This window comes from Dunckerocampus dactyliophorus, chromosome 5 (assembly GCF_027744805.1).
Source record: "Dunckerocampus dactyliophorus isolate RoL2022-P2 chromosome 5, RoL_Ddac_1.1, whole genome shotgun sequence".
Taxonomy (NCBI): Eukaryota; Metazoa; Chordata; class Actinopteri; order Syngnathiformes; family Syngnathidae; genus Dunckerocampus; species Dunckerocampus dactyliophorus.
This window is the reverse complement of record NC_072823.1, coordinates 10,657,540-10,685,219: the sequence shown is the minus strand read 5'-3', so window position 1 is coordinate 10,685,219 and position 27,680 is coordinate 10,657,540. Positions and strand designations below refer to the sequence as shown.

Sequence of the window (27,680 nt, the reverse complement as noted above, 5' to 3'; positions counted from 1 at the left end):
GGCATATTTATTTGTAATGTATACTCTCAATTGAGTGACAAAGCCTCCACTCAGTGTGTGAGGAAAATGATCCAAAGAGATATCATATTGGTGCGCAAACCTGAGAAAATAAATTTGTGTAAGGTAGGCCTACTGTATACCTGTATGTTCAATTCCATTAACTTCCTCTTAATATTAACCACATATCACCTTGAATCACATCTGAAGCGTAGTGTGACCCCCAAGGCCAAGGGTGATAGCACCAGAAGAATTTGTACTTGCTATTGCCTTGTACAGAATGAAGAGCGCTCTTCGAAGTAGCTGTAAAGCCACTTATTGGATACATTTTTCCCAAAAAACATTGGCCATGGTGGTTCAATAATTAATATTTAGTTGTTGCAGGCAAGGAAACAAGAAGATCCAGGAGAGTACACTAATGAAAGACTTTGAACGTTTGACCGTACAGTACATACAAAGATGTTGAGTGAATTTGTACTTTATTCACTTTGCATTTACCACTAAAACCTGGATACTGGACACAACCAAGCTGCTTTAAATTACTTTATTGAGCTTAAGAGTTTACAAAGTTGCAATATAACAAAACAGTCCATTGCTCTTTAATCTGTGGAAAAGCTAATGTGTGTATTTAAACATCCATTGTGAATAAAAACAAGAGAGACAAAAACAATGTTTTACATGAACGTGTCAGCTTGATATGCACTGGGTTTGTACTTACTGGTGCAAATGCATGCAGAATATTATTTTGTAACAGATATATAACACAAATGACTTTGAATGGTTACATTTCTGTGGAAAAGATAGCAGCTGTCATTGAAAAATATAACTTTAACTCCACTAACCAATGAATATTTCCACTTGTGAGACAATTTAAAAGGCATATTAAATTTATATTGGCATAATGTCGTCTCTATTTTAGTTCGACAAGAAACAAATCAATGCCAGCACATAACTTAGTACAAAATATTTCCAGAATCCAGCTGGCAGGCAGTGGTGTCATCCTAAAATGTTCCCTTCGACTTTTGGTAGCAACAAAGACAAAATAAGCAATTGACAGAGAAAGGGATGGAAATGGCTATGGCTCATCCTTGTAAGGTAACTAACAAACAACTAGATGTGTTGAACAAGTAGAGAAGGTTGGCAAAGGGTTTATTTTCGGGTTTTCACAGCAGGACCAGGTCATACGGCGCCGTCAGTCTCATGCAGTGGAGTCATCGTCTGTTACACTGGGGTTCGGGGAGTTTGACATCTCCTTGAAGAATTCATCTTCTTTCAACATACTCTGGGCCAAACCCAGGAAAGTACTTGTTAGCTCACAGTACCAAAATGCTTCATTTGTCAATATGTTTGACTATTTTACCGTCAGGTTCTGGATGCCCTCAGAAAACGCGCCGATTTGTCTGACAGTTCCCTCAGAGTCGTCCATCTGTTTTTACAAAAAAGCGTCGTCAAACTTAAAACTACATGAAGTAAATGTCAATTGGAATAAAACTGCAAGATGTATTTGGTATTTTGAGCACATTTCTAGAAGCATTGAGCGGTGTCATGCTCACCTGTTCTAGCCGATCAAGGTCGTCCTCGTAGATTTGGAGCTCAAAGCCTTTTTGAAAACTTCTTCCTTTGGGCATTTCCACGTCCATAGGACACACGTACTCCTCGCTCTCGTCCTGCCTTTTCTTCCTCAGACTGCCAAAGTTACCAAATGACAGTTTCCTGGGCTAGTGTGTGTGAAAAGGTGGACAATATTTAGTGTACATTTACACCCAACACTCTAGACATATTCTAGACATTCTATCATAGTTTGAAGTTTTTACGTTGGCGCTGTGATACAGTAAGTAAGTGCAGGAAACACCTGAGACACGCTGCCCTTAACTAGTGACTGTCACCACTGCAACTGCAACAATTACTACAACTACTACAACAGTCACACTGCAACAAGTTTGGTCAAATGTTCAATATTTCAACATTTTCTCCTTCAGTGTGTCCCTAATCGTCCTCCATAATGTTTCCTCTTTAATTATATGAATATAATGTTCCCTGGGGACCAATAACAATGACGCTTCAGGCTGAAATGGCCCCTGGGTTGCACTTTTGACACTCCTGGCCTCGTGTGCCTACACCCTCACATGAAGAAGTTCAGTTGGACTGATTCAGAGAGAAGGAAATGCCATCTGATGTGAGGAAGCGGTACTGTGCTCCTACCTTAACCTTGATGGTAGCAGTAAGCAGAGTATAGTCAGGGTTTTCCAGACATTCCCGTTTGAGCTGCTGTGCCTCTGAACCAACGAGCAGGTTGAAATGTGTGGCGAGGTGGCGACGCAGCAGAGTCTTGTTGGGGGGGATGTTCAACAGCAGCGCCATGGTCTCCACATTAAATCGCGGCTCCAGCACCTGAGGTCAGACAAACCGTCTTATCTATCTGTTCGTACACAATCTAATGCTATTTCCCATCAGCATGGACATCAGAATGCCTCACCATCAGGCCTCCATGCACACCGCTGCCTCTCAGGTTGGGAGCGTATTCGGCCAGATCGGCTGAGCGCAGCCACTCCATGACCCTGTGGTTGGTCCACTGGGAAATCTCTGCTGGTGATATATTATTCTGTGGACACATGTAAGAAGAGGAATAAATTGTAAAGCAGAGTTCAAACGTTTGTGAAAAAAGTGACTTGAGCAGAGAAACGATGAGGCGTGCACCTCATCAGACGGTCTGCGTCGTAAGCAGTTGGGCTCATAGTTGTTGAGTCGCAGCACTTGGATGGCTCTCTTGATACTGAGGTGGTGTAGGACACTGCCTACCTTCAGGGAGAGCAGGTCATCCTGTGCGTACGAGGACATGTCAATGACCAGCAGTAAAGAAACACAACAGTAACTGTAACAACACAAGTGTCAGTAGAGATGAAATTGTATGAACATTTCATATAATTATTGTGACCAAAATGATCAGTAATGAACGATATTGCTGCAAAATACCTTGATCGCAGTCAAATGATTTAGCTTCCTCTATGTTTTGCTATGGCAAAATTAATGTGGTAACACACATGCCTATCAAACATCATTTTATGTTTGTTGTGCAGTTGGCAAACAAATTTTAATTGTGCACAGGATTCCTAGATGCTGATCGCTAAACCGTAAATGATCATTTTGAAACAATACGATAACTGTCTCACTGTTTATTATCATCCATATGATAGCAGGCCACTTTCTGATGGTTAGGGTGAATTATTTCATCACGAGTGTGTAATCTGTCTAATTAACCTGACACTTTTAACAGAGCCCAATGCTGCGATGTCGCCAAGTAGCGTCATTCATTACTCTAACTACTGGAGATGTCACCATCAAAACCACTCACCACAGTCATGTAGTGCAACATGCGACCATCCACCCGTCCCTCATCAAACTGAGTCTTATACTGTGGCAGCCCAATGTCATCCAGCCACCCTGAACGGAGGAGCAAAACAACAAGTTGTCATCAGAACAACACTGTCACAAAGTGTCCATGTAAGAGGCATTTTCTGAGTGTAGTTGAATGGACAGCTGCTACTCACTTGTCACCCAGTTGTAGTCCAGCTTTCCCTTATTGTCCTCTTCCTCTGAGCCGAGAGCCTGCAGAGCCAGCTGCAGCTTCTTACGGTGCAGCGAGTGTTTGATGCCCAGTTCCTGCAAATCAACAAGGAGATCTATGTCAATGGTACACTACTTAAAAGACAGAATAGAGTGGACACAGAGTTGACGCACTGCCAGATATTGTGATGAAAAAAAAAACAGGACAATATATCAAGCAATCACATTCCAAATAATGGTGAAAACTGCGTACCTGCCAAAAGTGGTGTGCAGTCAGGGCCAGCAAAGCCTTCTCTGCTGGCCTAACCACTACAAGAATCTCTGACCTACATTTCAAACTTAAATTGTAGTATTTGTTCCCTTAAATTAGGTATATTCATTCATTCCCAAAAGTCTATTATCCTTTTTTTATAGTGTGTTTTTGTTGTTAAAATGTTATATTGTTGCGTATGGCAAGGTCCGTGGCTGGAGACCCAGTTATCCGCCTTCTCAACAGCCATAAAAGTTTAAAAAGTGGTAAGATTCCGCTCACGTGATGATGAATCCAGTTGAAAAACTTTGCCTAATGCCATTGCAACCTGACGCATTTTGGAGCAAAATGTTTGTACATCTTTGCAACAACATTATTTTGTCTCCTAAATCATTTCTTTAAGAGCAAAATTTTTTTAATTTTTTGGTCTAGAATTTAAAAGGCGTGTTGACTCTTTTTAGTTACTACAAAAGGCAGCCTCTGTTCTGTTCCAGCTCACCCTCTCCAGGTCCTGTTGGGAGGCCTGAAGCAGTGTCTGTCCAGAGGAAATCCAAACACGTGCCATGTTCACGTAAAGACCAAGACCTTGCTCCTGCAGCCAGTCGCATACTTGATCCTTTGACCAGCGTGCGAAGGGGGCGTCCACATCACTGAGAAACCCATAAAGTAGATGGAGTGAAAATTAAAAGTCAGCTTTTTTGAGACAAGAAACCTCCTTTGAGAGTGTAATTATTGAATGAATGCCTACTTGTTGACTCGCTGGAAATCACGAGACCAACCCAGCCTGGGTCCAGCTGTGGCTCGCACTCCCCCCCTCTTAAAATCTCCAGGTGGCAGGTTGTCATCCAGGTTAAATGTAGTAGACTGGCTTCTTTTAAGCCTTAAATTGAATAACATTTACATTTTAAAAAAGTGTTTGTCGGAATATTTGACAAAAAATAAATAAATAAATTCTACGCCACTTTACACTCACTTGCCAAATAGTTTCTTAATTCCTTTGGACTTTTTCTTGCCCTCTGGGGTGGTGGAGAGTGTGTTCGTACTGTCGCTGTTTGCCGACCTTTGAGGCAGCCCAGCCAGGTCCAGATGGTCCGTACCTTGGTGCTCAGTTTCAGCTGTACAGACAAATGAACACAGAACATTAACAAGATGTTGAGCATCAGAAAACATGGCTCCTCTGTGGTGGCCTGAAAGCAGCCAGACGAACATGTGAGGACTCCTTGAGCGATGTGGGGGTCAAAAGCTGTACTTTGCATGCAGACTGGTGCATGCAGACAAAAACTTCAAAGAAATAAATTCATGTTCATGGTCTTTAAAAAATAATAATAATAATAAATGAGGCAGGGTTACAAAGGTTTCATTGCAGATGGAAAAATGTAGGAGGATCTTTTGAGGTGGGGCTTAAAGATGCATGATCATTTCAGTGGGATACACATGTGTGTCTGGGGTGGGAGTGAAAAGAAGAAAAACACATGCAGGCACGCAGCAAAACTGCCTTTATGTTGCACAGACAACATGTGACTAGCAACAAGCGTTTTGCCCTTAACAAACTGCAGCTGCTACAACGTGAGCCAGGCGATGAGTAGAAGAAAAGGCACAGTACAATGTACAATGAAGAGTAGCTTTCGCCGTCCTTCCTGCAATGACCAGTGGGTTATACTGTACCTAGCATAGGTGCACTCGCACTCCGGCTGCGGTCTTCATGTGTTACATGGACACAACACACCACAGGTACCCAACAAAAAGAAAAACAAGACACACATAATTCATGATTGAAATAAACACAAGTTTGGAGGAGGACTAATAGACAAGAGCCTGTTCTGGAGACAAAAGGCATACAAAACCATGCAAACAGACTTGCATTGTGTGGGCAACAAATAACGGCCTGTGCGGTATGTCACATTGGTGTGGCTTGGGGCTATAAAATGATCAGTTCAGGTGCTTACCAAGATTCTGTGAGTTTCCAGTCTTCTTCCCCCCGCGAAGCTTAAAGAAGCCCTTTCCAAAAGACGAGCGTGCCTTTTTGGAGCCAAAGCTGTCCTCTTCTGTGGTTGAGATAGCGGCTGCCGGGGGATTCACAGATGGCTTCTCACCCATTTGAATGATCTCCTCACTTGTGTCCTGGAGTAATGCAACACAGTTGGATTGTGGCTTGGAAACTACAAAACAGCTTCTGAGACAACCAGGATGAGGAAAACAAAATACAGTTTTAATTGCTGCTCACCTTCTCATTCTTGCTCCTTTCTACAAGGTCGTGGCTGACAGTCTTTGCTGTCACTAGGCTGCTGTAATGAGCATCAGAACCAGAGTACATGAGACAATAACAATTATTTATTATGTGGGGACAACATCTTCTTAACAGATCACCTTTCCATGTGTGTTGCTGCAGACTCTGAGACTTGCTCTGTATCAGCAGATCTGAGCGAGGGTGAACCATCGTCATTCAGCCCATTGAAGAGCTCCAGCTACACGCCAAAATCAAAATAAACACAAAACACAGACACACACTGTTAAGTAGTGTGCACTGCCTATGAATATTTCCTTCAAAGGCCTCCAGCATTAGCTGCACAAGAACAACTGACAGAAAAAATGATTTAGTTAATTGGCTGTCAACACCTCAATGCTAATTTTAAATGCGTGACGTGAGCGTGAGCCATTTGTGTCTAACTGACCGTGTTAAAGTTTAATGAGATTTGACGTTGTCATTCTTCACATTTTGGTATATGATGGTTTTATACTTCACAAGATGCTACAGTCATGTGAAAAATGCTGGCATTTGTGGTGCCCACTATAGATTGTGCTCAAAATTCTAGCAGACAGTACCGTGTAATGGAACAATAGAACAATGTATTGTGTGTCTCATTCTACTGGCTGATGGATAAACTATCCTAGTGTGCTCCACTACACTAGGTGTCTTCATTTTATTTTGAATACTGCAAAAACGATCGTATAAAATATTTGTTTATATTAATTCAGCGTGTCTAGGTTTAGGGTTCATAAATGCACAGCCATCAACGTAACATACTACGTAATTTAGTCTCGTAATGTCAATTAAGTAATTATTATTTCTCTACCTTATTACCTATACCTTATTATTTCTACAATAGCACAGGCAACACAATGGGGTGCGCCTTTTGCCAAATTTTCACCCTTTTGGATGCACAAGCAGAAGAGTTAGCTAACACATAGAATTTTACATGATGTTCACATTTGTAACATTACGCTGCACAAACCTCATCTAGGTTCCTCCTTTGCACTTCAGCGTCTGTAAGCTCATCTTTGTCCACGGACACAGGGCTGGCTGATGAGCATGAAGTGGAACCATCAGCATGACTCTCCACATGATCATCGTCTTTAGGTTTCTCTGTTGAAGATAATGACAAACGCCATGTGAAATTACAAAAATTGGTGTTGGCAACTCTCAATCATACTACTGATAACCTGAAAGCATGCAAGCTCTCTGAAGAGATCACATAGTAACTAAACAACATACGAATGACGTTATAAAAAGCCTCCCGACTGAGGTGTATAAAGGCAAAAAAACACAAATGAGGATCCCTCAATCTCAAAAACTGTAATAGCCGCCACTAGGGTTATAGCAATGTCACACGTATTGTTTCCATCACTGTCTTTATTTTCCTTACATTGTAAGAACTGCTCTCTTTTATAAAGATATATCTAACCTTTTTTCCCTTGCACTGACATGACCATGTCCTGAACTTTCTTGTACCTCAGCAGCGATTGCTTCAGTTCCTCAATCTTATGGTCCTGCAAACAACAGAGATGAACTAACACAAAGAGAAAAGCGCTTACGACCTTTAAAGTGCTCATGACACCAAAACACCTTGAAACATTGAAAGGCACATTTCCTGAGTTTGATGTGTGTTCGAATGCTTAAATATGTATTGTTTTTTATAATAGGCCAACTATGGTCAGTTTAGAATGTATGAGTGATAGACCAAATGAACAAGACACCATTCGCCTCGTCAGATGTGTCGGCAAACTCTGTGGGACAAATGTTATTGCCCTGCAGATGGAAATAAAAAGTCAAAAACCCACAAGACGTTCGACCATGGAAAAACTTACCAAGGTGGCATTAAGTTAATCTACATTTCTCCTGCTAATATTCTCCATAGTAGCCAGCCTAGTGCCCATGGTGGCTAATGCAGTGCTAATTCCTATATGGCTTGTTCAGACATGCTAGTTAGGCTGCTAATGTGCTATCTGTTGTAGCGTGTAACAATAAATGCAGAGGGTTGTCTTTGATTGCAGCGTGACTATGAATCTCAAAATAATAACATGGGTTGTCATGCCAAATTGGTTGCTAAACAACAATCACGTCCATTGTATTGCAGTAGGCAAAGAGCAAGCTGATAGCTCTGGCTATCACTGCCAGTAAAACATCATACTCCACAACACAATATTCATGAATGTTATTCTTGTTGTGAAGATGTCACTTTCTCCGCATGTGTTCATGGCTGTGCTTGTTTACACGTGTTGCGAGTGTTCTAAAACTGAAGTGTTATCAAAACATGGCTCGCTGTCACTCATCTTTCTAGCCTATCTTGCAGTCGATCTGTCAGTTTCAGTCGGTAAATCCATATTTGACTGGATCTATTCTAGGAGTCTTAAAATAATAGTATGGGGGCTCACTCCAGGGCTAAATAAGCAGCAATAGCTGCTCACTGGTCTTTTATTTTGCAGCGTTCATTGAGCTGTCAGTGCCACTTACTGGCAGTCATAAAAATTACTTGTGGCCATTTTTTGTGTGTGTTATATCATAGTTATCACAACACAATATCAGTGAATGTTATTATTGTGTTATTATTGTGAATATGTCACTTTCTTGGCTTTGCTGTGAGTTCATGGCTGCATGTGTTTGAATCGGGTTCTTGGAATGAGTTGTGGTCATGACATCACAGCCAAGATGCCGTCTGTTCAGACAACGCTTTGGGGGGGTGGGGAATGAATCAAAAAATGCTTTATTAAGGGAGTATTGTTTCTTTCAAACTTTTTTCTTTACTGTCACGAGCACTTTAAAGGGAAACGATAAGATGTACCTTCTCTTCATTGGCTGCCATTAACGATTCAACTGCCTTCTTCATTCTCTGCACTTCCACATCTAGTGAGCAACAACAATTGTTAGACATGTGGAAGTCAGCAGTTTCTGGATGGGCAATTAGCTGTAACACAGCGGGTGTAGTTATTGGATTATATATCTACCAAAAAGCATACCTCATTAGTGACTGTATGTCATTATGTTTTTAAGGTTTCATTCTTCTCAAGACACAAATACCACATTTCTTTTTTGATCACAAATGTTTTTTAATTTTCATCAGCATGGGTGCATCTTCATAATGAAATGCTGAAAATGGTATCAGCCAAAAAATAAATGGATTTCACCACCAGCGGATGAAGTATAATTAAAGCTACTTATAGTAGAATAACAAAAAGACCCCTTTGAAATATAAAACATTTTTTTAGATGCACCTGTACATGTGTTTAGGCTTGTGATCTTTGATGTGAAGATGTAATTCAAATAAAAATACATGAAAGATAAGGCAGTAGGGAGGCACAAATATGGACACATTCAAACAGTGTCACACACGTCACTGAACATAACAACAGTGGTTAGCAGGACACACATTGGTCACTGGTGTAAGCAGGGAATGTTTTAGAGGAGTTTGGGGTGGTGGGTCATCAGGGCTGCAGGAGTTGAGGCAGAGGGTTGAGTGAACAGCTTGAAAGGTTACAAACACATTTCATTGCTCATTCCCATCAAAACCACAAAGCAAACAGTCCTTGTCGCTGTACCAGCTTACACATTAAAAACACACAGTTACGGCCTCGAGGCTGATGTTGGTTTGGTTCGGTTTAGAAGCTGCGTGAAAACGACACAATTTGTCAGAGATGTGGTGCTCTCAAGGCAGATATTAGCACTCTGATGGACAAATATGGACAAGCAGAGTACACATGGCTCATGCTCGTTCATGCAAATAGGAGACGAGATGGGTGCAATTATAAACGGAAGCATAGACCCTCTTACGTTTTTCTTTCAGCCTCTTTCTAAGGGTTTCATCTGGATGAGAGAATAAAGAGGAACAAAATAGAAAAAACAGAACACAATCTGCAGTCAATGGTGACTTCTATTAAAGAAAGTACACCACTGTCTTGGTGATTCAACACCCGTATAACAACGGTGTCGTTAACAAGCAAGTTCACACGTCATGTATGCTCCCATTGAATCAGACTGAACCATTTCCCACCTTTCTCTGTAAGATCTGCACTGCTTGAGGGTATGGTTTTGAAGCTTGTCTCTTCCTGAAGTCTGTTCATCTCCCCGTCTTTGCCCTCCAGCTGTTTCCTTAGAATGGCAAGCTCCTCCTACCAAACACAAGACACGTGCTGAGGACATTTTCTACACAGACTAGTATACCAACCCCAACGTCACACTAAAAACCACAACATAAAAAGGTTCACAGATGCAGATGTGGCGTGCAGGCAAGCAGGCCACACCTGCTGTGAAGGTATGTATGTGAGGTGGGTGGTAAGCACAGAGTAGCCTTGGCTAAGGGAAAACCAATTCATTCAGGACATGTCATAAAAGCAAATATTGCAGGATCAGAGCAGGAATCAGGCATGAAAACAAACTTAAGCAAGGGAGTTGTCTTTAATTGCTGTCTGAATTTCTACTTGTACTTTTGGCAAATGTTGGGTTAAAAGGGTTAAAGCTCAAAGAAAGGCTGCAAGGCCACTGAAACCGTTTGACATCCTTAAAAATAAAAACTGAGGAGGAGCCGAAGGAAGGGAGAGGCCAAACCTATAATGATACAGCAGACACAACAGTGATCCTGAGAAACGCCAACCTTCAGAGCCAGCAGTTTGTGCTCCTTCCTCTGTTTCTCATACTGCATCTGGCCCATTTTGATTTTCTGGCTAGAAAGCTTGGCCATTAAAGACTAGCGGTAGAGAAAGAAAGCCAAGACAATGAGAGAAAACGTGAAAGAAAGAAAAAGTAAAAAAAGATACACCATAAAGACAAGAGCATTGGGACACACGCTTCTTAAATTCATTATTACTCAAGGGAGGGGCCCTCGAAACTGCTTAAATCCTAATTACATATTTATTTTTCTCTGAAAGATATTTTCGGCAACTCTATGCGTCCACCTTTGTGGGAACAGTTTAGGAAGGCCAACATGTTCCAGTAAGATTGTGCTTCAGCACACAAATAAAGGTCCAGAAAGGCATGCTTGGACGAGGTTGGTTTGAAAAAAGCCCTGACCTTAAACACCAGAAAAGCCCTCTCATCTAACATTAGCGACCACTGACCTTACCGTCAGTTTGAATGGACATAATTTCCCACATGAACACCAACATCTTCTTTTAAATTAGCCCAGAAGAGTTGAACCTCTTCTTACAAAGAGGGCCCAATGCTATATAAAAGTCCCAATGCTGTTCTCTGTATTAGGAATGGGAATTATAAATCAATGTATCCATCTGGATGATTAACAATGTCATTAAACATGCTGAATTTGATAGAAATTGACAAAATTACGTAGTATAGTCTGGTTGTCTTAGGCTGTGTTTATACTTGTAATTGGGTACTCCAGTGCAGGACAAATTTTAAAATAAGATACACTGTGCACACTTCTGGTAAAGCTGTCTTAGCATTCACAGTGCTGACAAAAGGCTGTACATTAGAAACAAAACCAAACGAAAGACACAATCTGATGTCTCAGGACCCGAGACACTCAAAGAAAAGGAAATGTGCTTGAATATTAATTCCTGTATACCGTATATACTATATATAGTACTATATTTATGCTCTCTCTCTATGGATTATGGAACAAGTGGAAATCTTTTGTTGAAGGTTATTGTACCTTGAAGTGATGGAGTATGACAGGCTGCAGATGTGTACTTGTCTTAAATTATGTTTTATTCGGAGTGGTACAGTAACGGGAATTAGGAAGTACAAGCAAGGAAGTACATGCCAAGGAAGGCAAACGTTTAGTCAAGAAGGGTTTGTATTTCAAACATTGTGTGCAGTAACTTACCTTTGTTGTTTTAAGTTTCTTTTCATACTGTTGCTTTTCACTCTCGTGCTCTGTCAGCCTGTACCGAAGTTCATTAATTTCTAGAATCAAATCCTGAAAGAAGAGAAAACTCTTGTGAAAGAATTCTTTCAAAAGTAAACAGCTCCAACAGCCTCCATTGAACAAGTTCAATAAAAACCAATGCACCCTGTGGCAAATCTTGTAGTAGTTATGCAGAAGAGTACAAACGCTTGACAAGCAGCAGGGGCAGGGACAACGCAATCAGTACGTTTATATGCATTTAAATTATTGCATGAATTGGCGTAAAACTAGCTTTTAAATACGCACGTAAACACTTTCATTAGATCATGTTTGGCTATTTAAAAGTCAGATTAACATACGTAGATGATGTGATTGGAAACTAGTTCCCTCTCTTGCATGTATGTGCTACATGAGTGGAGCTGGCGTCATGTGGCGTCAAGTGGGTCATGACTGTAGAGAAATTGCTAAATGCTCCCTGTATCCACATTGCTAGTAGCTGTTAAAGCTAATACGTTGTTCAGTGGTTGTTGCCTGAAAACAAGCCAAAAACAACAGGCCCATTTGCAACTGACTTTACAGCCACCCCAAAAAACAACAGGAAACTTGGGGAGTTCTAAGCATCTTTCCGGGGAAAAAAAAAAAAATGTCGCCCCCAATGTTGCTCATAATAAGTGAAACTGGCAACACTGGCCGTGATGCTTTCTTTATATGTGACATAACAGGTCAACTAGAAAAGCCAAACCTTTACCCCCGCTGACAGTACCTTTTGAGGAAGTTGAGTTCATTTGGAGTGAACAAAAAAGTTTTGCTGACTTTCTATCACGCCTTTATTGAGAGCATACTGACATTCTCATTCATCTTGTGGTTTTATTCAGTTCATCTTAAAGATCGGATACGTTCGCTCAGCATTAGATTCAAGAGAGTTTTATTGTCATGTGCATAGTAAAACAGCAGTTATACCATGCAATGAAAATCTTATTCTGTTCATTCTCCCAAGAAAAGAAAGAAAACACAAGAAAGAACAAGAACATAAGAAACATAAACACATAAACATATATACCAATAAATTAAGCAACAACAACAGAAGAGACATTAATACAAGTAAATAATACAAATAAATAAATAAATAAATAAATAAATAAATAAATAAATAAAGTGCTATGAGTGTGTGCGTGTGTTGCGTGCGGCGTGTGCGAGTGCTTCGTTGAGGAGCCTGATGGCCTGTGGGTAAAAGCTGTTTGCCAGCCTTGTGGTCCTGGACTTCAAACTCCTGTAGCGTCTGCCTGACGGTAGGAGTGTGAATAATGAGTGTTGTGGATGTGTGCTGTCCTAGCCGAGTTTGCTCCAAAATCATTGGACACCCTGTTAGAGCTCTATCTTTATATTGCGACCAGCAAATAAGCCGCACTGCTCACAACATCCTACAGGACCCCTCACACACACACTACACTCCGCGTTTGAGTGGCTCTCATCAGGTCGTAGGCTAAGATGTCCACGCTGCAGAACACAAAAGGAGGTGGGCAACCTTTGTCTCCACAGTAGTCCAGCTTCTGAACTCTGACCTCTCTCTGTCCAGATATTGCACAACCCCTATTTAAATTAGATTTTCTTTTTAGAATTTTAATTTTTACATTGCACAATTTGTCTCTTTTTATTGTCTGATGTTCCATCTGTTCTTGTCTTGTTTTTTTTCTGTATGTTGCTCTTTGTGTCTTTTAAATTGCCCTTCGGGGATAAATAAAGTGTTTGAAATGGAAATTGAAATGAAATTGAAACATAAGCGCTATACAGCATTTTGGGAGGCACACAGCACATGGCCAATGATCGCAGTGGAGATAGAGCATATAAACGGGACGTCATACTGAGGTGTGAAAAAAGGGAGAAAACAGATTATTTCAATAATCTGACAAATTTAGTGCATGGAAACGTACTGAGTGTGATGGAGAAAGCGAGTTCTGTGATGTGGAAACAAGGCTTTAACATTTTGTTCCACTAGGGCAGAGGATACAACATCAACAGTGTAACATGAATATGACATAATTCAACACTTTTTCAAGCACTCTTCAACTGGATATCACGTAACCGCTTATAGTCCATTACAATTTTGACCAGGACCCCAGTACATTAAATTGACAATAACAACGGTTTCATTTCATTCATTCTGACAACAGTAGTACTTTTATTAACACTGTAATCAAGCATTCCTTGTTTTGGGAATGTTGGCATTTGTCTGAGGTAAGCATGCAGCTGCTTTGAAGCTTTGAAAAAGATGTTCCTTTCCCACACAGGTGCCAACATGAATCAATGTCTATTTAGTGTGGGGGTGTGTGGCTGCATGTGTGTGTGTTTTGGGGATCGGGATAGGGGAGTTGCAAAAGAAAGATGGGAAAGAAAATACAAGACACAAAGACTTCTCCTGTCTATGGCACAAGCCTGCATACCTCACTGTCCTGAAATCTTTCATCAAATTCCAATCTCTCCTTCTCCAAAGAATTGAGCTTCAACTTTAAGTTGGATGATTCTGATATCAGCTCCAGCTTCTGGGTCTCCAGAGCTGTTCGGCACAGAAGCTCCTACAAGAAAAATTAAGACAGGTATGAGGAAAGACACAATGTCAGTATTGGTAACATAAGCATCGGAGACCATATGGGAACAGAAAGTGTGGAAAAACAACAAATTATGAACACAAGTATAACAAAGAGCATAAAGTTAACCTGTTGTAGCATCTCCTCAGTGGCGTTGAGCTTTTCCCTGTGTTCATCCAAACACAAATCCAGATCCCGAATCTTCTCTCCCTGAGCCTCTACCTGGTCTGTTAGCACACTCACCTGCATGCAGACAGGACATCAATTATTAAAATACTTTAAAGAGAAGATGTGTGTATTTGTGGGCCTTCAGACCTGAAGCACCAGGGACTCCTTATCACTCTCTAGCCGGGTAAGCCTCTCCTGGTAGTGGTCACCCCCACCCACAGAGATGTGCCCATTGGACTACAAGGACAGAAGCCAACACGGATTAGTCAAATAATTGTTTACAGGACTGGTGGGTAGTGTAGGTATTTAGATACAGATGTATTTTATTTCTAACAATAATGTCAGTTTAAAATGCTTATATGAGTTATACGTCTGCGCAGAACATAAAACCTGGCTCCTAACATACAGCATTACACAAAAACTGTGACAACTGGCTGGCAATAGCCCACCTCTTTCTCAGACACAATTTACATTCCCCTATAAGTTAGTTTTCTTGTGACAAAAGACAAACACTTCATCTTGCATTCCTGTGGAGCTCCACAAATAGGGCAGTCATGTTTCCACCTAGCAAATAATGTGGTTGCAGACCTCATTAATTAATGTCTGTCTGCCTTTCTGCAATAACGGATCTTGGCAGCACTTTGTGAACACAGCCAAGATGTGCTAAGGCAACCCAAATAAACATCATTGCGTTTTAAATGGGTTTCGAACATGTGGTTGTGTTACTTAATAAGGGGAAAATTGATATAAATCTGACAATTATAATGCATCTTGTCTGCAAATATGACATCACCATGTACAAGAGCAGTAATAAGAGCTGTTTTACACAAGGTTTCTGATTACAAGATGGTTTGATAAGGCATTAGAAGTGAGACAAAATCCCACTCAGACTACGCTGGAGACAAAAATACACATTGTGGCTAAGAGGCTCTCACCAGGCGACCCTGTAGCCACTCGACCAGACTTTCGGCAGTGGAGTCAGGGATCTGGCAGCGAAGACTGTTTCTTCCCTCGTTGTCCAGCAACTCCAGGATACCTCGAAGGTCTTCCAAAAGGTGAAGAGCCCGTAAGTTGCCCATGAAAGGAGAGCTGGGTGACTGGCAGTCAAATAAACCATTGGAGTAGTCGAGAGCCTTGGAGCCTGAATGTGTTGAGAAGGAGGTTGAATACCAAGTGCAACAGTACAGTTTTAAATAACTTTCTGTTCATTATGGAGCTCAAACACTGACTCTAGTGAATTAGCACACTATACAAAAGTTCCAATAATCAATACGACATTGTCATGTGACCCCCTCGCCGCATCAGTTGCTTCACTGATTCACAATACAGCACAGAACGTGACTGCATCACTTGTGAAAAAGGCTATAAGATACACAGCGTAACTTGAGACATTAAATGGTATGGTAAATTTGTGCATTATGTATGTATGTATGTATGTACTGTATGTACTTTATTTATCCCACAGCAGGGAAATTTATTTGTTACAGCAGCAATTACTGCTCATCCCTCTGAAAATAAAATGGACCTCAGAAGAGGTCTGTGCTCTCCTGGAGCCCTTATTGTTATGTACCGTTTGTAGATTCGACACAACTGAAAAAGACTACCTGCTATAATGCCATCCATCTGTTCAAGAGCAGCTGCCAACATGTCGCTGGCATCCGCCATCATCTTCAGTCTCTGATAAACCTGGGGGAAAAAAAATCATAAATATATTTATATTTCTGTACCTTTGGTAATTGAACGGGAATATTCTGGCTCTTCTCTGGATAGACAAAAAAATGCAAAAGTTGGTAGCTACTAACAAATTACTACAAGATGGCGTTCTTGAATGAGTCCTTGGTCCCTGTACAGAGTAAATGTGATGCAACCTACCTTGAAATGGTTGATGAGCCCCACAAGCATATACATACAGTACATATACATCAGGGCTCCAGACTGAAAATAAATGGTCGCATTTTGCAACTAAAATTTGAGACATTCATCTACTTGCGCATGTGCAACCAGTTAATTTTCTGATTTTATATTATTATTGAACATTTTTTGTTGCTGACAAACTTCTGCTCCACACTTCAACCCAGTAGTTGACCATAATGTGCAAAGTCTGGAGTCTGTTTTCCAGAGAGAAGATTATCACATTGTTGTTTAATGTGGGTGACAGGCAGTGTGCCAGCATGAATTAACTTGACAAAAACACATAACGTCATCAAAGCTCACCTTTATGCATTCTCACACAACATCAGCATTTGGAAACAATGATGAATGGTGAAAAATATAAGTCTATTTTTGTCCGCATCGGACAGACTTATATGTAACTTTCACTTTGTCTTAGTCTCGACCTTGTACATACATATTGTGTATACAAGTGAAAATTTACCAATCATTAATTGAACAATTGTTGCTGCTTTCCTGCAAAGAGAAAGAACATGAGAGTTGGGGCTGATGAAGCATAGCTACATGCACTGGCCACTTGGTGCCAAGTAGAGTTCATAGGGTTGAACCATAAGAGCATACTTTACCTAACACACACTCAACTTCAGCCAACTTTTAACAGAATTGAGTAAATAAATTACATGATGGCCCCAACTTGCTGGTCACTGGAGGGGGAGTACACTGTAGAGAAATGACATGCTGAATGAACAATGAGAAAGGCTTCTATGGGTATTGCTACATGATGAGTATAGCGCATAAATTAACTTCAGAAAATGCTGGTGAGTGAGGCCTTTCGAAAGATCAATGAGGCGTAAACATTTTGAATGAGCTTCCGCCCATTTAGACAGTCAACACTTGAACTGAAGTCAAGATGCATTTCAATGTCCCAGTCATGAACATTTGCCAGCAAGAGCAAAGCGGTCCGATTATTATGGCTTATCAAAAGGCCGCGCAGTAGGACCAACACACATGCACTGCACTCATTTGCATGCACGCACATTTCCATCTCTTCGGGGACACTGCAGCCATTTCAACCCAATTCTGACGGCATTTTATTCTGGTTTACGTTTTTATTTTCGTCCCAAAAATGTTTCTAACACAGGCGGAATATCTGACACACATACACCATTCAGTTGACTGCTTCACATCCTGGGAGTGCCCAACACTGGGACACATTTTCAAACTTTATGGAAACCACCCACAGACCTAACACTGTTATTTCAGCATTCCTGTGGACAAATTTTCCACTTTATGTAAAATAAGCATCCACTAAAAAATAAGAAACATTGAGAGAGTTGAGAGCCAGCACATAGTCAGTACCATACTGTAGTGATGCCATTCAATTAATTCAGTTTTATTTATACAGACAATTCTAGGTGTGTACTTATTTTACCACCATATTAACCTTTCATGGATTCTAATAGTTATTACAGATATCTTTAGCCGTAACATTATTTTATTCTGTTTAGAGTTGTGTGCGCTTGCACATATTTCAAGGCAAAAAAGTATGACAACTGTTGTTTGAACATAGGTTAAAACACATGACAAGTCTTGGAAGTACACAGCATGTGCATCTATTGGCTGGTGTTTACTGAGCTCTTTACCTGTTTGAAAAAGCTTGCTTACCACTGCTGACTTGTATTATCATAATGGATCAAAAGTAATAAAGTGACAAACCAACTAATACGGTTATGAGGAAAAAAACAATTATTAATTGCTGATATTTTAAATGGTGCTTTAAAAATACTCAAAAATTCAACACAGTAACAAGCTTGCAATATTAAATCAACTGTATCATCAGGCAATCAAAACATTTTCCAGAACAGCAAAACGCTGCCTTAGAATCAGAGGACAGCAAACTTTGAATACACCAAAATACCAAACTAAATCAGAGACGGTATTTTAAGAATCATGACGACATAACAGGCATGTTCAGGAAAGGGGTGTAGCTTCACACAAGACTCGCAGCAGAAATGCCTCAAATACAAGACCAGACACGCTCATCAGACAGACAGCTGTTCATGTGTCAGCCCCCACTTAAGAAGTGTAAAGACCCTGTGTGTATGCATCATCATGTGCAGGGGAGCAAAAAAAAAAACCTAATTACAGGAAAGCCCAATTTGCCCTTAGTTCCTGGAATACCTCCTTAGAATGGCACAACGTGTCACAAGATCTTGCGAGACTAAAACATGACAAGATTTCTCGTTGGAACTAGGCCTGGGACAATAATAAATTAATTAATCACTCAACAAATTAAAATTAACTTGAACATTATGCCGGCCACAATACATTGCCACGTGCTTGCGTGTCCGTTTTCCTCATCTCTTGCCTCCAAACAGGCAGGGAGAGAGTTCACTGTGTGCGTTGGTTTCAGCACCTTGGTGCATTTGTTCCATACAACCACAGCATGAATGAAGTGAGCCCTTTTGTCAGCCACACGGTCTCTTTGATTCGGTGGGTGGTGACCAGGCTGGTAGCATACACACAGAACGCAGAAGAGTGTAACGTAGTGGAAATTAAATTAGTAGATTGCAATATATTGTCATATCTTTTTTAACATACTTCATTGTACTTTTTAAAAAATCTTGTCTTGTTCTCGTAGACCAAACCTTGTTTATTGTCTCGTCTTGTGACACCCCTAGTAAATATACTGTGGGAGAAATAATTATATGATCTCTTGCTGACTTGGTAAGTTTACCCCGTTATAAAGATATGATATTTTTTGCAGCCGGTTTATTTTAACACAGGTAAATAGAATTTAACAAAAGTCCAGGGAAAAAATAAAAGCTTACTGTATGTGTTAATTTGTAGTTGATTGAACGAAATAAGCCATCAAGAAATCTGACGTCCACAGACCAGTTACAATATGTGCCGATGAAGCACACAAATTAGTCCTCTCTCTTCAGCAAGAAGCTTGGTAAGAAAAAGACCACAATTTGAAAATGGAACAAAAACAAGATACAGTCATTTTTCAGCACTCTGGAGCTCCATGCAAGGTAGTACAAGGATTCTGTTAGTGCTATAGGCACATATTTTTGGAAATGTATTTTCAAAATCACACAGTTTTGGATCTACAATAATAATCACTGCTCGAATCGAATTTCAGCTCTCTGAATCGTAATCAAGTCGAATTGTCAAGTGGCTAGAGATTCCAGCTCCTACTATTGGCACCAAAATCTGAAAATGGAATACAAGATGACAGTAAATCATCCTTACTCTGGAGATCCATGCGAGATCACTGCTGGTAGTGGTGAGCGATCAGCCCGAAATCACACAAGAGGAGCTTATTCATGAGCTTTGCAGAGTCGGGACCACAGTCACTAAGAAAGCTATTGGTAACCCACTTTGCAGTAATGTATTATGATCCTGCAGTGCCCACAAGGTGCTTTGCTCAAAGAGTACCTGTAAAGAGACGTGGACTATAATCCCTTCTGAAATATGTGCCACCCTGGTGACCAACTACAAGAAACAAAACAGTTCATGTGAACCGTTACAACCCTAGTTATCACAGCTATTTTTTAATGTTGTCGGATTTATCGATATGGCGTCATAATTCCTCATATCAGCCCGATATTTATCGTGCAACCCTAATAAAAATGACCCCATTCATTTCTTGGTAAAGCGTAAACTTTTCAAATCAGCAGGGGATCAAATAACTATTTCCTGCACTATACCTAGAACCGGTTTGACTTTCAAGACATGCTTTTCCCGTAAATTTTGGTTGTCTTCCTACTTGTATGACCTTAGGGTGCATTTCAGTTGACTCTAGGGGTCACTGTGTAGGTTTTCAACAAGTGTTTTCAATGGGTTTTCATTCATAGATTTCTTTTACTGGGTTTTTATTTTTGTTGACACAGAGGAACACTATGGAGGATCAGTTGTGTACTTAAATTGATTCATATGTAAATATTAGGGTTGTAAAGAATACATGTATTTGCATTTGGAACGAATCGGTATGCAGGTATACCAAACCGAAACCTATGTACTGATTTCCCCACTCGGTACACATTTCAAGTGAGGGACAGAAAGTGTACATTTGGTGTTGCGATGCACTTCCACAAGCCTGGGTCATGTGACTAAATTTTGGACTATAGTTTTATTCTGTATTTGAGAACTGTACTTATTGGAGTGCCAGCCTGCCAGCAGATTGCAATTGCATTTTCATGCTTCATTTGAAAAATCATTAACCACAAAAGCTACACAGTTTTATGGTTTGCATTTTCTTCCTTTACTGTACTGAAAATGACCTCAACTGTGGCCTTGATATTGAGGTACATGTCGAACTGTGAGGATGCCTTGCCGTACCGTTACACCCGTAGTAAATATCCCATCTGTGCACACTGGCTATAAAAGGAGACATCTCTTAAAATCTGAATGTACAGGCATCCCAAAAACAAAGTCCTACTGTCTGTGTCTCTCCTAGTCACACTGAGAGCCGCCATAACACAGACAGCATCATTGTTGCTGCTAGCAGGGTGTTTTGACTCAAGGGTAGGAGAAAAGCAGCGCTACACTACACATGGTATGTGAAACAACCCTTACCCCTTTACTCAGTGCTCCCAAACAAACCCATAGGACATAATTTCTAGAGACATGCAGAGAATAACGGAAACAAGTGAGAGAGTTGAACACTATAATGGCCTTTCAAATCCATCAGCTTTGGTCCCTGCAGGCAGAGAACAGCCCTGCCATCACTGGACACACAAGACTGCTCAAGTATTCCTTTTAACCAAAGGACAACTTCAATCTGTGTGTGAGGCTGTCTGCCACTGCACACATAAAAACAAAAAACAATAGCTTTAGGGCCCCTTGTCTTGCAGCAGCCATGCATCTTACTGACACAGCTGGGGATGAGACACTGAAAACAGGACAGTCTAGCGAGAGAGGAATTTTCCTTGTTGTCATAAATCATGCAGACGTTGACGTGCCCTGGTCTTTTTAATCAGGTAAAAGAGTTAAAGAACAGATTAGGTTTCACCACATGATGACAATTTAGGAATAATAATACAAGAACTTTCAAATTTGCTTAGAACACTAAACTTGAGACACATTTAAAGACCACACAAGGCTATTTTAAAGCGACCTGCTTGGGAGGTAGTCTACTAATCTCTATTAGCTGTTACTTTGATCCCTGTCACCTTGGCTTTGCGCAAGAGACAGCGCCCTGATTTGTTCATTATGGTCACATACATGCACAGTGAAAGGCGGCTCGACCTCCACCCCAATCAGCGCCGTGCACAACAGACATATACTCTTTATCTATTGTATTAGTTATTTTAGTGCATGTCATCACAGCACCGACAATACTGTCTTGCAGTTTGCATGTCAAAGATGCAAGCTGTGCATTTGCAGTCTAGTTATGTTGTTGCATTTGCCAAACACCAGTCGCCTGCTCTGAGAATAACCTGCAGCTATTTCCAACCTGAGCAAACGGGCAGATTGTGTCCTCAAGAATTTTATACACGCAATCGACAAATTATATTGCAGGGTAGAGATTAAATTTGAAAAGGGAAACACAAGGCAACTATGTTATGTAAAGACACTGGCAAAAAGATAGGAAATGGGTACTGTAGTTATTTTGAATTCCATGTGATTAAAATCTTCTAAAATGTCCCCGCCTGTATGTATGCCAAAGATCTTAGCAGTCAGTTGTTTAAGTTGGATCGCAGGGCACATTCTTTACATTTGAACCAACTGCACTCCACTTGACTTACTGCTGTAGCTATTTGACAATCGTGCAAAACAAAGTATGGCACACTTTAATACTGGCAGAGTTATGTAAACCATAACAGCATTAAGCCTTACACACAATATCTGTCTATTGTAGACCTCAGAACTCAAAATAGTTCAGTGGTCGAACAACTCGGAAAGTAGCTCTAAAATTTCAAGAAAAATATGGTCCAAAGGTCACAAAACAGTATTCTTTGGCTTTTTGTGAGTATACAGTACACATTTTTACAAAAATATTCATAAAGATAAGCTAATGAGGAAAATTCGAATAACCATGGCAAAATTAAAACACAACTAATCACAGAAGGCAGCACTAATTAAAAGGTATGATTTTTCTATTACAATAATCTTTCATTTACCGCAGTTAATTGGTTTCAGATCTGACCGTGATAAGTGAATTTCCACAAAGTAGGATTCCTTATTCATAAATCGAACATTTTCATAGTTGGAGCATAGAAAACATGATTATGACCTAAATACAGTTGTGAACATTGTTAGAGCGCTCTAGACAATAACTAACACCCCTACAGTCACCTTTACACTCGTATTACCCAATATAGTAGACATAATAAGACTAAATAAGCCATTTAAGACGTAAATAATCATGTGTGTTGCTATAAATGTGTTTCTGAGTGGCAGTCCGACACGAAAGTGATGTCGGGGGTTCAGAGCTTACTGTGAGTTACGGCCGCAACAGTAGCCCATGTTTTTAATCAGGATTTTTATTAGGAATTATCGTGCCTGTGGTGAGAAAATTCAATCCTGAAATAAAAATCTGTTGCTGCGGCAATCAAGTCTGGTGTTTGTGTGTCAGTAACACTACTGACACAGCGTGACCAGTGTAGAATACTACATGTTAGGGGTGTCACGAGATCAAAATGTGATGAGATTTCTCATTCAGAAAAAAACTGTTTTGTAATAATAAATACATAAATAAATCACAAATGAAAATGAACTGGATAATTGCCAGCCTCCACATATTGTCATGTGCATGCGTGTTTGTTTTCCTCATCTCTCGCCTCCAAACAGGCAGGAAGAGCGTTCATTCTGTGCATTGGTTTCAGCCCCTAGACACTTCACAGAACAAAAGCGGGCCATAGAACAAAGGCTTGAACGGAGTGAGACCTCATGTCAGTCATACAATCGCTTTGTCTATTTAGGGGGGAGGCTAGGCCGCGAGCGTGCACCCTCATGAGGAGCAATTTAAGATAACGTTGGGGCAATTGTGGAAAATGCCACAGCCCCTGTGTGGTAATGAGCAAGGAGGCCATCAACACGAACGAGCCAGTATGCCGAATTTGTTTTAAAGTGGGCTTTTTATGGGTGCACTCATTATTCACAATTTATGGCCACTCACTGGAGGTATTGGAATCTGACTCTCGCGAATAGCAGGGATCTACTGAACAAATAAACATTTAACGTCATTACCAAAAATGACATTTTTGGACAATAGACCCACTCCGTTGCACAAGTAATGTTGTCTAGTAATGTTAGCGTATGTCCCGCTTAGTGTGTTTTTCGGTTAACGTCGACAATTTACTTGAACATTTTGCCTCAGTTTGTGTATATTTTCCAGTTAGCGTGCAATATGTCGCATGTCTTGTCATATTATTAATACAATGCAACAGTGCAACTGTGTTCTTGATGTATTTTTACGACAAAACGTCCTTGTTAGCATCCTATTAGCTTGCCACTATATGGAAACGGGAACCGGAATTCAGCTCCGTCATCAGTAGTTGACTCAAATTCTTTCCTAACTAACACAGTTACGGCACAAGTCTCAAAAATGTTAACACAAAACACGTTTTTATAGTTTTACTATTAAGTTTTTACATGCATAAAACAATTCTAAAACTTTTACCTTCACTGAAGATGTATTATTAGACTCCTTTTTTTTTTTTACCCGAAATGAATAGAAAGACAAAATAACCCAACGCCACAATACATTCATGCATGTAATAAGAACGAGTCAAAAGAAAAGTCCATTAATTCATCGCTTATTCCGTGAGCTGTTGAAGGACAGCCAGCACGCTGCCAGGGTGAGTTGGCTTGTGGCCCTGGCCGACGAGGCTCGCTGGGGGACAGGGAGAGTGAGGAGGAAGCCGTTCTATGACAGTGCAGCGTGAGTCTTGGTGTAAAATGACTTTTATTTGACGTTTCTTTGTGATAAAATATTTAAATAGTCGATCTTTAGAAATTAGATCACAACTTTTGCAGTATATTTGTAGTCTAAAAGCTTCCAACAGCTTTCCATTCAGTCTAAAAGCAAAAAAACTAGTGAGAAAAGCTCTAAAGTAAAATCCCAGAGAGAGCACACCATTATCAGCACCTACGCTCCAGATGTTGCTGCGAACTAAAATAAAGTTTTAGAATCACAGTGATTTGTCGATGTTACCATTACCTAATCCACAACAATCGTACTCTTCAGGAGAGAAGGTTGGTCGACAGCTGATCAAATGTGACTGCTCTACACAAAAACTATCCAGACCATAAACTCTCTTTGCTTGCAGTTCATGTAAACAAAAGAAATAAAATCTACAGTAAACAAATGCCTTTCAAGCAGATGAAGTAATCTGTGCGAAGGTGGCTCATTAGAGTTACATTTTATGGCAGTACAATACTATAGCTATTCATGTAAGAACTGAAGTGATTTTGGTTATTATCAAGAAAACATTGACAAAAGTTGCTAGATATCAGCTCTTAAATTTAACTCTTATGAGCAATATTTGTTATTATCATTGTATTAGTCCAAACAAATGTACCATTCGTTGTACCAGGTATTAAAATGTATCAATAAACTGAAGGAACAAGGGTGGTCTAATCATTTTTTCCATGACTATTTTTTTTTTACCTGGATTATTACACGCGTATTCAGTGGTGTCTTGCACATGGTTACTGCAGTGTTAACATGTTTTCATGTACAATATTATTGCGATTGCCCTGTTGTACAAGTTGTCCCCGAGTACTGTAGTCTACCGTAGTCTGGTTCATCAACAAGTCTGTGGTGGCCTTTAAAACCCCTCTAGACAAAGACAGACACACTGTACCATAAAATGGTGTCGATTGTGATGGACTAGAAGTTTCCAGTTGCAATTTGAATTTGAAAGAATATACGCGGAAATTATACGCAGAGTAAAATATAAATTCAACTCTATTGCTGTTGCCAGCCAACTCAATCAATCCTCTTTGGACACCGTTATTACAATCTCAGTTTGGCAGACAGTTGCAAAAAAAAAAAGAGAGAGAAAGAGACATTCCAATGGTGGTATGACGTAGGAAACTAGCCACAAAAGCCAACTGTCTCCCCTAACATGAAATGCGCAGATTTTTTTTTTTTGCAACACGAAAGTTTAATGGAGAAATTACCTCGCTACAAAGATGACACAGTCACTTACCGAAACCGTCGACGGAATATTTCACAGTTTCCGTTGGTCTACGCCTTTCAGTGAGTCCCAGAAGTCGAGAGTGCCTCGTTTGTGAACTTCTACGTGTCCCCCAGTGAAGCCATGAGTCCACATCGCTACGCCATGATGTCCTCTGACAAGACGCCTGTGACGTCACAGTCGGAGAATCCCACCCTTGCTGCCGCCTGGATTTCTGGTGCGTTTAAATACAACAGCCAAAGTAGGACATCGAAGGTGGTTTACTGGAATTCACAGTTCTCATGCCGTTATTCTTGATAAGACATTTGAATTATTTTAAAATATTACAAAAAATAACAAAAGGAAATACGTTTCACTCAATGTCCACTGGCAGAATTGATCTGCAAAACTTATACACAATAAGCAGAAGTAACAGTGGCCTGAAAAAGTTTGACTACAACGACGCTCTGAAACGCTTGAAATGCAACTTGCATTTTTGGAAAGAAGACAAGCGACATCCAGTGGTCAGGTATGAAAATGTATCCTTTGCAATCAGTCGCTGTAGGGTAAAAGTTGAGTAAGTGTGTAAGTGTTAGAAGACAGTTAGACAGTTAAATATAAAGAAAAAACTACAAAAATGTTGAACGAATATGTCTTGATTATGATAAATTGATTTCCATGCGGACAACATTTCTCAGCAGCTTTGTTGGGTTGTGTCTTTTAGGAGGACTAAATTCAACTCATATTAGCTATTTATTTATTCATTTTTTTATATTTTCAAGCACTTTGGCTGTGTTGAATAATACTAGGTCAAATTTGCCAGAGGATATTCTTTTTTTTAGCAGTGTCATTGCTGTTTTGTTTTTTTTTCACTAAAAGGGAAACCCTCCACAAATGTTTGACACTGACCACAAAAAAATGTCAGATTGAAAACCACTGATTTTTAAAAAAGCCTTACATTTATATTAACATAATTCATGCAATTATTATTAAATCATACAATTTCTATTTGAACTATTAAAGTTCACATTTTTATTTGCCCACCAGATGGCACTACCTTTTCCCATTCAAAGTAAGCAGCTATATACAGTACTACTACTGATACTACTGTATGAATATGAATGTGCACGTGTGCTGTGTCACATAGTGTTGACAACACCCGTATTGAGCCGACAATCGGAGCATCCCTAACTATAATAACTCCTAAAATAAGAGTCGCTTACACTATCTGTATGTCGTGTTTCACACTGGCTGTCTCAATTGTCAATCAATAAATCGCGACAGGTAATTTTATTGTCCAATATACTCAGATATACAAAAATACAAACAATGCACCAACACCACCAACAAAAAAACAAAACAGAAACGTAGCACAAAAAGTGTTTCCTTTGAAGTAACTCTTCAGACTGTGGCAGAGATTTTCCTCGAAACTTCAATGCTAATATGAATGAATGCATGCTTTTGCTCCCACTGAATAGAGAAAACAACGTTATGTCAATCACATCATCACATCTTCAGGGGCCTCTCCACCCTCACAATACAAGGACCACATTCCAGCATCTCTCTGATCCAGTTGTCATCCAGCGCTCCTGCTAGGAATTCATCCAAAGTGATGATAGCTACACACAGAACAAGGACAGGCAGCGATGACACACCAAAAACCACAAACAGGATCTAGTTGTAGTATTTGCTTCCATGTTTGCAAATGTTCACTTGCTATCGTAATACTAATTAGTAACACTAATACTGTATACAACTTTACAACTTTAGGTGCATGCATATGTCCATCCATCCATCCATTTTCTATGCTGTTTATCCTGCAAGCATGTGCGTACATTGTAATATATAATATATATAGTTTTCTCCGGGTACTCCGGTTTCCTCCCACATTCTAAAAACATGCATGTTAGATTAATTGGAGACTCTAAATTGTCCATAGGTATGAATGTGAGTGTGAATGGTTGTTTGTCTATATGTGCCGTGCCATTGGCTGGCAACCAATCCAGGGTGTATCTCTGCC

General features: G+C 40.1%; 1 protein-coding gene across 8 annotated transcripts; it reads right to left on the bottom strand.

Moving 5' to 3' along the window:
• Positions 1-526: 526 nt before the first annotated feature.
• On the bottom strand, positions 527-25,860 carry ppfibp1b (PPFIA binding protein 1b). Of its 8 annotated transcripts, none has more exons than XM_054777260.1 (28): positions 25,694-25,860; positions 16,244-16,325; positions 15,575-15,780; positions 14,787-14,876; positions 14,601-14,714; positions 14,328-14,459; positions 11,866-11,958; positions 10,678-10,770; positions 10,078-10,195; positions 9,858-9,890; positions 8,872-8,933; positions 7,495-7,579; positions 7,045-7,175; positions 6,179-6,276; positions 6,036-6,096; positions 5,758-5,932; positions 5,477-5,509; positions 4,785-4,926; positions 4,560-4,691; positions 4,311-4,461; positions 3,546-3,657; positions 3,350-3,438; positions 2,695-2,817; positions 2,474-2,599; positions 2,200-2,388; positions 1,551-1,715; positions 1,358-1,423; positions 527-1,279 (listed from the first exon to the last, which is right to left on the bottom strand). In XM_054777260.1, the coding sequence occupies exons 2-28, from the start codon at positions 16,305-16,307 to the stop codon at positions 1,196-1,198; spliced, it is 2,967 nt and encodes a 988-aa protein (XP_054633235.1). In that variant the 5' UTR covers positions 16,308-16,325; positions 25,694-25,860; the 3' UTR covers positions 527-1,195. The 8 variants fall into 8 exon arrangements, with proteins under 8 accessions (XP_054633235.1, XP_054633236.1, XP_054633237.1 ...); XM_054777261.1 differs by having other exon boundaries at positions 6,036-6,093; XM_054777262.1 differs by lacking the exon at positions 5,477-5,509.
• Between the last annotated feature and the right edge of the window lie 1,820 nt (positions 25,861-27,680).

Coding starts and splice junctions, on each gene's coding strand:
- ppfibp1b (XM_054777260.1), bottom strand. CDS start 16,307: ATGATGGCGGATGCCAGCGACATGTTGGCAGCTGCTCTTGAACAGATG. Junction 14,877..15,574: donor AGTGGCTACAGGGTCGCCTG/GTGAGAGCCTCT, acceptor CTGTCCTTGTAG/TCCAATGGGCACATCTCTGT. Junction 6,097..6,178: donor GCAGCAACACACATGGAAAG/GTGATCTGTTAA, acceptor TGCTCATTACAG/CAGCCTAGTGACAGCAAAGA.